Here is a 12,975-nt window from a genome sequence, read left to right on the forward strand (position 1 = left end):
TTGCTCCTCTCTGCTGTGAAACGCCGGTGGTTGGAGTGGTCTGTTCTTGTAAAAGGGCGGAGCAACCCAGAGCCAGAGATCTGCCGAGAGCTTTGTGTTTGCTGGAAGGGTGCCCGGCGTCCACGAGTGCAGATGTTGGGGGGAGATTAAGTCTAGAAAGTCTTTCTTCAAATTCACAGAGCTGCTGGCCAGAGTAAAATCTGGTATTTAATTCTTTAACCTTTATATCTCAACTGCTGCTGAACTGGGTTTTTTAATGGGGGTAGGATTACACCCGCGGGAGAAGAATTGAAAATCTGTTGCCAGAGTTTTTCCATTGTTTTATTAAAAACTTCCAAAGGTCTAAAATGAAAATGTACACCAACTACAAGGGAACCAATTTGTACACTCACAGTTAAAGTGCTAAAAATTAAACGTTACAAAACCGACACTGGACTACTGTAAACAAGTCTACCAAGAGCCGAGTGCAAGCGGGGTCAGCCACGGGCAGGGACTGCCCCACACATTTCAAGACGTAAAAATCTCCTGGGAGCTCCTTCCCCTCTCCTGAGGAGCTGGGCGTCGTCACAACACGGACACCTGACACCGGAGTGCCGGGGGAAGGGCTGCCAGAGCGGTACATGCACCGAGCTCCCCATGCACGGAGCAAAAACCGGGAAAACGCCGCGCCTGGGGGGCAAATCAAGCCTGATCCCGTTAGGAAAGAAGCACGAGGGCATAGGGGTAAAGCTTCACATTCATCTGGACATCCTGCTGCTCAAGGAGCACCTGGGGATGTCTCCTGTGCTCTGCTCCGTGCCCTGGGTTCACCACACAGATGGAGCTCCCTGCTGCTTTCTGGGATCCTCAGTGCCCTGGAGCTGGGCTGGAGCATCGGCTCCCCTGAAGGGTGGGCACTGCTCTAGGCTGGCCTGGCTCTCCTCCTTGTGTCCTTCCTGAGGGAATTTCCCTTCTCTCCTTGTGGGCACTGCTCTAGGCTGGCCTGGCTCTTCCTGAGGGATTTTCCCTTCCCTCCTTGTGGGCCCTGCTCTAGGCTGGCCTGGCTCTTCCTGAGGGATTTTCCCTTCTCTCCTTGTGGGCACTGCTCTAGGCTGGCCTGGCTCTTCCTGGGGGATTTTCCCTCCCTTCCTGTGGGCACTGCTCTAGACTGGTCTGGCTCTGCTCCTTGTGTCCTTCCTGAGGGATTTTCCCTTGTCTCCTTGTGGGCCCTGCTCTAGGCTGGCCTGGCTCTGCTCCTTGTGTCCTTCCTGAGGGATTTTCCCTTCCCTCCTTGTGGGCCCTGCTCTAGGCTGGCCTGGCTCTGCTCCTTGTGCCATTCCTGAGGGATTTTCCCTTCTCTCCTTGTGGGCACTGCTCTCCTTGTGTCCTTCCTGAGGGATTTTCCTTTCCTGTGGGCACTGCTCTCCTTGTGCCCTTCCTGAGGGATTTTCCTTTCCTGTGGGCACTGCTCTAGACTGGTCTGGCTCTGCTCCTTGTGTCCTTCCTGAGGGATTTTCTCTTCCCTCCTTGTGGGCACTGCTGTAGGCTGGCCTGGCTCTTCCTGAGGGATTTTCCCTTCCCTCCTTGTGGGCACTGCTCTAGGCTGCCCTGGCTCTCATCCTTGTGCCCTTCCTGAGGGATTTTCCCTTCCCTCCTTGCTGGAACCACTCGTGAGCAGTGCTGGATTTGGCTGTGACTGGATTTCAGCTCCCAGTGCCACCCTGTGCTCACCAGACCCTCCTAGAGCTTAAAGCTGCCAGCACCAAATCTGGGTGTGAGCTGGAAGAAAAGGGAGAACACAAACACACTGACACCCAAACGTGGCTGTTTGCTGCTGCTGCTGCTGGGTTGTTTATGCTTTCAAAAAGAGCAGCAGCCTCTTCCATGCAACGGGACCACAGCTCTGATCTGGGACATTTCACAGGAGCTGAAGGGGTTAAGAAAGAAGGAACACCACAAACTCAGGGGGCTCTGTTGTCAGTGCAGTTGGGTTGGTAAAGCAGGAGATCCCTGGGAACACTGGGAATGAGGAGCCATGCATTTTACAGGAAGCTTTGATGGAGCAATTGCACAGAGCAGAGTTTTGGGGCTGCAGCCATTGTGTGCGTGGGAGGAACAGGGATGAAGTTTGGGGTGAGCTGGGGAAGCCAGGCCCTGTCCAGCTCCCCTGCCTGCTGCCTGGAGAGAGGATCCAGCTGTTGGTGGCTGCAGGGGCCCCACGAGGAGCTGTTCAGCTGCAGGGACATGCAGGGAGCCCAGAGCACCTCGGGGATTCCAGGAATGCCCTCCTGGCCAGGGCTTTCAGCTCGGGGGGAATTTAAAGCTTGGCACCAATCCCACAGACCAGGCACCCGGCAGGAAAGCACCCCCAAACCACTCCTGCTGCCCCTGCCTGAGATGCTGCTGGGGCCACATTCCAACTGGGATGCACTTCAGAGCCCCTGCACACGATGATTTGGGAGCTGCAGCCTTGTGAGCCCCGGCTGGGGAACTGCAGCAGAGCCGGGGCACTGTTCCATGGGTGAGGGAGGAATTCCTCTCTTCCCGGGAGGAACAAATCCCAGCCAGAGCCCCAGTCTGAGTTTAATCTCCTCTCTGGGGTGACAGGAGCCTGTCCCTTTAGGATCAACAAGGAATGGCTCAGATATTCCCATCTGGAAGCAGGACTGGGACTGAGCCTCACAAATTAACAACATTTCCAGCAGGATCCTTCTCCAAGCTCCAGGAGTGCTCCTCTCCCTGTTTCTAAACAGGTCAAAGCATTGCTATAATTTATTAAAAAAATACTGGAAGTTGAGCCAAGAGGATCAACGTAAACCCTTGAGCTTATTTAGTTCAGTTCCAGTGTTTCGGAAAACTCAGCTTATCCAGATTTCTACCAGATCACCCCTTTGAGGCAGTGAGTCAGGAGGAGCTGGATCTGAAAACAGCAAAGGTTCCACCCCTGGGGCTTCCAGGGAGTTGCAGCTTCTCCAGTTTAAGTCACTCCAAAGGATTTTTCCACAGCTTTGGATGTGGACAGTTATCCCTGGGCTGGGACTATCCTTAGGCCAGGACTATCCCTGGGCTGGCCCCAGGGCTGTTTGCTGAGCAAACAGGCACAGCAGAGCCTGCTCTGCCCCAGGGCCCTGGGGGCTGACAACAAAGAGCTTTGTTATTCCATGCTGGGCTCCATTTGCCCTCTCCTCCTGACCCGCTGGAAGCAAGAGGGACAATTTGGGATAAATCTGGGAGCCTTTGATTCCACAGCACACAGGTTATGAGCTGCAATTAACATGAGTTAATTGTGGAGCAGCTCCTGCCCCGGCGTTGGTGCACAAAGGTTTCTCAACGTGCCTCCAGCAGGTCAGGGAGGGAATTATGGAAGAACAATGCAAAAATAAGGATTTGTTTCCCAGCAGGGATTACCGAGGTAGGTTTGCAGCCAGCAGAGTTTCCCTGTGCGGGATCAATCTCCACAGAAGATGCTCCAGCAGATCTCCAGCACCAACCTTGACTTCTGCCTCCAGTGTATCCTAAGGGATCCTTTCCACACAAAAAAAGCCTAAACTGAGAATTCCCTGCCACGAATCTGCAGAAGGGGATGGAAACAACCACAGCCGAGGCAGATCTGTACCCAGGATCCCTGAACTGGGGATCCTGTCTCCTCCTCAAGGAATGCCCTGGGCTTCCAGCTGCCACATCCTCCTTTTCCCCACCTGGGGACAGCTCCTGCCTCAGTTTCTCCCACCCATCTCTGAATTCTTGCTCAGCACAGAGAATCCTCCCCAAACCAGCCCTGACATCACAAGGAAGGTGAGGCACCCTTGAATAAACTCCTCTGGTCCCTCTGGCCTCAGGTGCTGGGGTTTGTAAACAGGCTCAGCTCTGGCTGTAGGGATGGGCTCTACATTCCTGCTTGGGGCACAAATTCAGCATTCCTATGATAATATGTTTTTTTTTAAATAGATCAGGAACAGGCAATCTCAGCTTTTGTACATGACTCTAAAAAATAAATGGCTGAATATTATCTAGATAACTGCTTTTAAAACCCATCTCTTCCTACAGAAATTGTAAACGAGTAGAAAATTTAAATAGTCTTTTGTAAAAAAGCAAGGACAATACAAGTTATAAAAAAATCGCTCTTCCCTGCCTCTCTCTTCCCCCCACCCTGTGGCCAACTGAGCCTGGACAGCTCTGGGAGGAGCTGGTGATCCTCAGAGGAGCTTCCTTTCATTCCTGTGGCGTTCCCAGTGTCACCAAAACTGCTGCCAGCTGGCAGGAATGTCCCTCAGGCAGCGCTGGGCGTGTCCCCTGCAGGGAGGTGCACGGAGGGATTCCTTCAACCATCAAGAGTTCCCTGGAGTCTCATCAGAACAACTCCCAGCACCACCCCGACATCGACACCGAGATTTCGGGGCCGAGCCCACGGAAGGAGGGACACAGAGAGGGAGAGAGAAGGAAGGGGGAGATTGTTTTCCACAGAGAATAAGAAATTCAGCAGTCGTGTCCGACGAGGAACAGTTCTCAAATAAATAATTACCTCCAGAGAGGTTCGGAGCACACAACCAGCTTTTTACTCGTGACTGAAGTCCCACGCAGAGAAGCCGAGCCCGGCTGAGGCCGAGGACGACTCTGGGCGCTGTCAGCGGGCTGAGGAAGGTCAGGCGCTGGTGCCATCCTCCTCGATGACGCGGTTCATGCTGGTGCCGTGGGTGATGTGTGTCATTGGGTTGCTGCTGAGGTCCCTGACGCTGCTGTGCCGCGACTGCTCGTTCAGCCGGTGGCAGCTGCTGTGCCGCGAGTGGTCGGTCAGTCGCGACATGCTGCCGTGAGGTAGTCGTTCCTCCACGCCCCTGTAGCTGCAGGGAGTGTACCTGGTTGAGGGAAACGCAGAGTGATCATCAGCCATGTGAAAAATGCGTGGATCTTATGACTGGCTTTTCGTAAATATTCAAGTGAATGTTATGGGTGTTGTGTTAGAAAGCAATGCTGGGTTAATTCTCTTAAGCAGTGCGAGTGGTCGGTCAGTCACGACATGCTGCCGTGAGGTAGTCGTTCCTCCACGCCCCTGTAGCTGCAGGGAGTGTACCTGATTTGGGGAAACACAGGGGAATGATCACCAGAGATATGAAAAATGCATGTATTTTATGATTGCCTTTTCATAAATATTCAAATGAATATTATGGGTGTTGTGTTAGAAAGCAATGCTGGGTTAATTCTCTTAGGCAGTGCAAGTGGTCGGTCAGTCGCGACATGCTGCCGTGAGGTAGTTGTTCCTCCACGCCCCTGTAGCTGCAGGGAGTGTTCCTGATTTGGGGAAACACAGGGGGATGATCAGCAGAGATATGAAAAATGCATGCATTTTATGATTGGCTTTTCGTAAATATTCAAATGAATGTTATGGGTGTTGTGTTAGAAAGCAATGCTGGATTCATTCTCTTAAGTACTGTGTTAAATATAGTTTTAAGTTATAAAAAACGTTAAAATAGAAACGACACTATGTAATGTAGCAGGCTCTATGGAGTTGGCTAGGGCTCCATGGAGGCCCAAGGCTTAACGATAGTATCACTGGCTGGGGTCTCTGTACAAATCACAAACAGGATGGGACTGATGTGGAACGTGCCTTGAGCTCTTTTATCTTCCAGCATCGGTCTCATTCCATGGTTATGACAATGGGAAGATGATGCCATCAGCTCACATCCCAGGCAGCGACCAAGAACTCAATGTCACATCTCACTTTATAAGTTTTTTGACCAATCCCACAAAGCAAAAGCACACTGACAGTATTTATATCTGTATAGTATATATTCTATATTGACAGTAGTTCTATCCAACCACTGTAAGCACAGGTACCTTTGGTTAAAACAATGCTTCCTTATTTCAAATACAATACCTGCTTGTAAGCCTTAAAACACAATGCACAGAGCTCCATTATTGAGCTTCAAACTTCCTAATATCTCACTAGATAAACTTTTCTGTAGCTTAGGGAGTTTTTCTAGACAAGCGTTAATAGACAGACCATCGTTCTATTTGTCCTTGCCTTTCTACTTTTTAAATAATTTTTCTGCTGACCAATCTCATGGCTACTGCTTGGCTCTAATCACAGTTCTGCTGTCTCTGAGCTGCCTTTTGCAGCTTTCCCAAAACCCTCTGATTTTGTGGATTCCCACAATAGGAATTGCTGAGTCATGATGAAATAGCAAAATAAGCTCCTGTCTTCGGCCTTTCGGACCCCAGCTTATCTCTGTAACCCCATAGGTCACTTTCCCTTAACCCCTGCTGTTGGACAAGTTTGGATCCCCTTATACCCTATAAAAAGGGGCTGTTTAGCCCATTTGGGAGAAGAAAAGCCATCGCTGGAACTCCTCACAGACCCCTCAATAAACCCTCGCTGTGGAACACCAGGACGATTTTTCTTCTCCTCTCTCGTGTCTGCTTCCCCTCCAGCCTGCCAGGCGCCTTAGCAAGCAAAGAGCTGGGATCCTAAGAGAGCTGATAATCACTAAAGAGCTGAAATCCACGAGGCTTGCTAAGGTAACCACGGCTACGAGCGGCCTGGGTGTTTGGACACGGTGTCCTGGGAGGGACTGAGCTATTCCAGCCCGGGAGGGACTGAGCTATTCCAGCCCGTGCTGCCTGCTCGGGGGCAAGATCAGACCACCAGGCAGTCGGGTTTAATGTAGGATACTTTTTTTAAAGAAAGGACTTGCACTGAGATAGCAGCCACAGGACACCTGAATCTTTCAGAGAAAAAGAATTTATTATCAGGAGAAACGAACTTCTTCCCACCTCGAAGGCGCTGTTAGGATTCACAAGAAGATGTTGACAATGACCAAACAGAATTCTGTGTTTGAATGGAATTTATGCATCATGTATGAGGTGTATGAATATGCAATAGATTATTGTTTTTAAGGGTTAATCCTTTGTTAATGTGTGTCCTTTTTCCGACTCGCGCTGCCCAGAAAAGGTACCCAGACATCCATAACTCTTTGTCTTTATTGTCTCATATTGTCCTAATTCAATTTGTCCAAATTATTATTACTCTAATTGTATTACTATTTTTATTTATTACTATTTTTATAATAATTTCATTACTATTAAACTTTAAAAATTTTAAAAACAAGCAATTGGCGTTTTTCACAAGCGAGCTGCTGGAGGAATGTAAATAGAGCTCTGAGTGAGGAGAGACATTCCCTGCCCCAATCCCACAGCCCTGGGCAAAGCGTTTCAGCTCCTCACAATAGGTCTCACTCCAGGCTGGCTGCTATTGGTAATTAGGGGAGTGAAACGCTCGGTGATTAATTACCCTGGAAACCTTAGCTCCACCTCAACTCAAACCCGCGCCCTTGTTTACTTCGGCAGGGCCAGGAGTATTGACAGACAAAAAATCGACTGCCACCCGGACAAAAGCAGCCAGCAAATGCTGAGCTGACCTTGGGCAGCTCTGTTTTCCCACACGATGGAGCACAGAGCGCTCCTGTGCCTGCAAACCAGCGCTGGACACAGCCCTGCTGTGGAATTAATTCACCAAGACCAGCACACACTCTGAAAATATCAGGGCATTTTTTCTCTTTCCAGTCCAGACACTGACACGGAGAGGAGATGCACCGGGACATCGAAATTTAGCAGAATTACGGCCACATGTCTGGCTGGAAGGGGCCTGTCCAATCCCAAGATTTACCCAGGGAGGTTGTGGACTCCCCACATCCGGAATTGTCTGAGGCTGGACAGGGCTTGGAGCAACCTGGGACAGTGCAAAGTGTCCCAGGGAGGTGGAATGAGATCTTTGAGATCCCTTCCCAAACCATCCATAATGCCCCAGATTTTTGGAGGACCTATCCTGGTTGCCAGGTAAGTGTCTGTTCTATTTGCCATCTGTCAGAGGTGGGGCACTTATCTTCTGTTTATCGGGCAGTTTTCTTTATCTCTTCCACAACCAATCCTCCCTCCAGGAGATCTCTTCTGTTAATGAGCCATTAATTATTAATTATCTTCTGTTAATGGCCAGCGAGTGTCACTGCAGGGCTGATCAAATTCCACCATCCCATGGAGAGATGCTCCACCCAAGGGGAGGAGCCAAGCATTCCTACCTGGATACAATCTGAGGTTTTGGGACACCAGGGCAGCCTTCCCCACTGGATTCCTAGGATCAGCCCTTTCCCACTGCATTCCCAGAGGAAGGCCAGGCCCATCTACACCGCCCCTGGACCTTCAGAGGAAAACTCCACCCTTCTCCAGGATCCCTGCTCCAGCAGAACCACACCTGGCACTGCAGCAGGGCTGAGCCACCATTTAGTGGGACTGCTGCCAGCACCCTGTGTCACTGTCGCATCTTCTGAAAAATCCCCTCGCCAGAATTTCCTCTCCTGGGAAGCTGAGAAGCCTCGGAGAAAAATGAAAACAATAATGATCTGATTTGCTTCTCCTGTGTTTTGCTGCTTTGGAATGTGGTTTGGACATTGTTTGCCAGCTGGTCATTGTTTGATTGGTTTCATGTGAATTGTTTTGACTTAATCACCAATCACCATCAGATGTGTTGGGACTCTGGCGAGTCACGAGTTGTTAATTAATATCTTGTTAAGCCTTCTCTAAGTATCCTTTCTCTATTCTTTAGTATAGATAATATAATATAATATAATATAATATAATATAATATAATATAATATAATATAATATAATATAATATAATATAATATAATATAATATAATATAATATAATATAATATAATATAATATAATATAAATTAGCTTTCTAAGAACATGGAGTCAGATTCATCTTTCCTCCCCACAACATTGGGACCCTGAAAAAACCACATACCCTGACCCACAGGGTGTCAGGTTGGATTATTCCGACTCTCTCAGTGTTGTTTTGTTTTACTGCGTTGCTTGGCTGTTTGTTTTTTTCTTTTTTAATTTTCCTAGTAAAGAACTGTTATTCCTGCTCCCATATCTTTACCTGAGAGACCCTAAATTTCAAAATTATAATAATTTGTGGGGAGGTGTCCTAGGGTGACGTTATGATGCTTGTACCCCCATTTGTGTGTTCTGTTCATGCTGGATATTTTGTTCTGTGCCTTCAAGACTGGCTCTGAAGAGTGAAAGCTTTGGTTTGGTTTTGTTATCAGCCGCTCCCCCACGGCTGGCGGGACACACAGACAGGGCAGTACATGGTGCTGCTTTTGCTTTTTGCTTGGCTTTTTGCTTTGCTCTTGCTTCTGCTTTGCTCCTGCTCATGAGTTAGTTTAGCTAAGCAGTCCAAATTTTTCCCTGGACTGTTTTTCCTTTCCTTTTTTGGAACCACTCAAACCTGCTCTGGACTGGGACCTGGGGAACACTCAGAGTTTGCACCTCGTGGCTGCAGCAGCTGCCCCAGCATCAGAGGGACTGATAACAGAGAGACCACCCCCAGGAGAGACTTTCTGAATTTGTCATCTTTGTCAGAGCGGTGACAGAGTGGTGTCACTCAGTGTTGTTCATTTTGTGTGCTGGGGGGTGCTGTGCCTGTTAAATAAACAGGTTCTTTCCACTTCTCTCCAAGGAATCCCTCCTTGATTGGGAGGAGGGGCCGTGTGCGTTTGCTTTCTGGAGGAGCCCCCTTTTGGAGGTTTTCTCCCAAATTTGACCTAAACCATGTGAAATACAAAGCTGTGTTTGGTGTCAGGTACATACAGGCAACGTGGCATTTGTGATTGTGATATGTGTGGAAACCAACCATGGGACAGTTATAAAGACAATTTCTAATAATAACTGAGAAAAATAAAGCATGGAAGAAGGCCTTTGAACCTATCCTTTGTTCACAATTAACCTTTATAAGTCTTAAGTTGATTTAGGAGCATTTGAATTAAAGCTTTGAGGATGTTGCTTTTTGACAGGAACTTGCTACTTGTAGCTAAGCCTCAAAGAGATTTGCAATAACAAACTTTTGAAGTACAAATTTAGAATATTGCTTGTAGAAAGGGTCTTTTGAAACTATAGCTTTAGAATATATAAAAAGCTTGTTGAAACTATAGCTTTAGAATATATAAAAAGGAAACATGCTTATCTCACGCCTTAACAAAACAGAGAAAAGCAGCTTGAGAAAGGAAGATGAACATCAACTCAAGGATTTATGGTTTCGACCAAGGGAAGCTGGACATCACTGTTATGAGATTTACAGTCCTTGCAATCAAAAGTTGGACCCACATCTGGGGAGCTGGACCTCACCAGATGGGATACTCCTTCCTTCTTTTGGAAACCAGACCACCACCACCACCTGGGATACTCCTTTTCTGTGATACATCCTGAGAAAAACTAAATCACAGTAGTGTATAGAACTGTGACGTAAAAATTGGGAATAGAAACTGCTGATGAGTAAAAATTGGGAATAGAAACTGCTGAGAAAGCTGATGAGTGCCCCTATAAATACCTGTAAGCCTCAACTATGGGTGTGCAGTTGGAGGGAAAACTTCCCACACTGTACCCAGCACTTGGTAAAGTGTATTTTGTATTGTATGTATTGTAAAGTATTGCTCTTACTTTACCATATTAATTAAGAAATTGATTGCTGCTTGAATATTGGCCTAGTCAAGCTTCTCATTTATAACAACCAGGACAGGAGGGGTTTTCCATTTCCCATCTCCTGCCCTCCTCAGCAGCCCCCTCTGCTCAAACTGTTATGAGTAGAAAAGTTGTCCATTTTGTAAAGGTTGCAGAGTTCACAAGTTAAACCAATTCCTGCCAGGTTGGAGTTCTAGCTATTTGTTGTGAATAATTTCACGTTGTAATCACCTGTTGTTAATAGTTTTGCTTTAATTACCCATTCTTGATGGTTAGAAATCCCCCTTTGTCGAGTATCCCCCTGCTGCCTCCTGGAAGGTGGGACTGTGAGGAGGGGGTGACATCGGGGTTGGCATGCAAATGAGGAAACCCCTCACCAAACCTAGCAGGAAAAACCCCTAAAAACAACGAGCCAACATGGACTTAGGAGATCTAAGTGATGTCTAGACCTGAGGAATGTTATGAGTAGAAAAGCTGCCCATTTTTTAAAAAAAAGTTGCAGAGTTCACAGGTTGAGCCAGTTGCTGCCAGGGTGGAGTTCTAACTGTTTGTGGTTGTAATCACCTGTTGTTTTCCTTAACTACCTGTTGTTGATGGTTAAGAATTCCCTTTTTGTCAAGTGGCACCCTGCTGCTTCCTGGAGGGTGGCACCTGGATGGTGAAGAGGAGGGGACATCGGGGTTGGCATGCAAATGAGGAAACTCCTCACCAAATCGACCAGAAAAACCCCCAAAAACAACGAGCCAACACGGAATTGATGAATCAAAGTGATGCCTGGACGTGAGGAACAGAACCCAGGGTCTGCTAAGACCCTTTTTATCCCTCACCCTAACCTAAAGATGTCAGCTAGACAGAAGACCTCGAATGTCAGCCCAGAAAACGGGGAATCTCCTGATGCTCTCGTGAGGAGGGAACCCCCAGCTCTGCCCACAGAGCAGTGGACAGAGCTGAGCTTTTCCTCCTCCTCCGAGTCACTCCTGGGAGCAGCGGCGGCGTGAGCGCGACCCCTCGGCGTGAGCGCGACCTGTGGGTTCTCCCCACCTTGAGCTGAGTTTTAATAATAAAGGCATTAAAAAGGAGAAAGATCTCCTGCCCTGTTTATTTCACAGAGGACCTCGAATGTCAAACTGAAAAAGGGGAATCTCCTGATGCTCTCGTGAGGAGGGAGCCCCCAGCTCTGCCTTCGTAGCAGCAGACACAGCTGCACTCTTCCTCCTCCTCCGTGCCACTCCTGGGAGCAGCAGCGGCGTGAGCACGGACCTGTCGGTTCTCCCCACCCGAGCTGATCACTTTTAATGAAAACATTAAAAAGGAGAGAGAGATCTCCTGCCCCATTTCCCTCCTCCATGCTGCTCCTGGGAGCAGCGGCGGCGTGAGCGCAAAACCCATCAGTGCTCCCCACCCGAGCTGGTTTTTAATAAAGGCCTTAAAGAGGAGGAAGATCTCCTGCCCTGGTTATTTCACCATCACCATCATCACAACCATCACCATAACCATAACCATCACCATCACCATAACCATAACCATCACCATCCCCATCACCATCACCATCACCATCACCATCACAACCATCACCATCCCCATCACCATCCCCATCACCATCACCACAACCATCACCATCCCCATCCCCATCCCCATCCCCATCCCCATCACCATCCCATCCCCATCACCATCACAACCATCCCCATCACCATGCCCATCCCCATGCCCATGCCCATGCCCATGCCCATGCCCATGCCCATGCCCATCCCGTACCGTCCGTCCCGCGAGCGGTGCAGGCTGCCGTGGTAGCTGCTGACTTTGCTGTGCACGCTGCCGGCCTTGCTCCTCTGCTCGTCCAGCACGGCCAGCTGCGTGGACGAGGCGTGCGTGGAGGTGCCCTGCGTGGAGGTGCCCCTGGATTTGCGGATGATGGGGGTGTTGGGGTCCCTCAGCAGCGACTGCGCGAAGTCCGGCTCCTGCAGCACTTGGCGGCTCTCGTTGACGACCCTGAGCGGAGCAATTAGCGTTAATTAGCGCGGTGTGAAAGAGATCACGCCAACAAGAGCATCGTTTACATGATCATGTCCCTGTGTGGTTATTTTAGCCCCCTAGCTGGTTGTTTTAGCCCACTTGAATCCTTGAAGGATGGAGCAAAAGTCACCAAAGGATGGAGGAGTCACCAAAAACTTTCCGTTTGAAAACATCCTAAAGGACATTATATCCTAATATATCCTATAAAATATCCTAATATTTATAGGATTTATAAATTTTATATTTTAATTCTTTAATATTTTAATAAAGTTTATAATTTAATAATAATTTATAATATTTATAGGATTTATAAATTTTATTTATACAAAATATCCTAATATTTGTAAAATTCCTAATATTTATTAGGAATTCCTGCTCTTTTGTCCATGCCCTGAAATATTTTCTAGTCAGCAAATCAGAAATATTTATTAGGAAAGTACCTACCCACAGCTACCACAAGATCAC

General features: G+C 48.2%; 1 protein-coding gene across 2 annotated transcripts in view; it reads right to left on the bottom strand.

Moving 5' to 3' along the window:
- Window positions 1-299: 299 nt before the first annotated feature.
- The window catches only part of FZD3 (frizzled class receptor 3), a 73,803-nt gene continuing 61,127 nt past the window's right edge, over window positions 300-12,975 (bottom strand). The window contains exons 6-7 of one of the 2 annotated variants that reach the window (XM_036379854.2): window positions 12,253-12,486; window positions 300-4,835 (exon numbers count right to left, since the gene is read on the bottom strand). In XM_036379854.2, the coding sequence (XP_036235747.1) occupies window positions 4,622-4,835; window positions 12,253-12,486 (448 nt within the window). In that variant the 3' untranslated portion in view covers window positions 300-4,621. Of the gene's footprint in view, window positions 5,051-12,252; window positions 12,487-12,975 lie in introns of both variants that reach the window. The other variant, XM_036379853.2, reaches the window with a different exon arrangement.

This window comes from Molothrus ater, chromosome 3, assembly GCF_012460135.2.
Source record: "Molothrus ater isolate BHLD 08-10-18 breed brown headed cowbird chromosome 3, BPBGC_Mater_1.1, whole genome shotgun sequence".
Classification (NCBI taxonomy): domain Eukaryota; kingdom Metazoa; phylum Chordata; class Aves; order Passeriformes; family Icteridae; genus Molothrus; species Molothrus ater.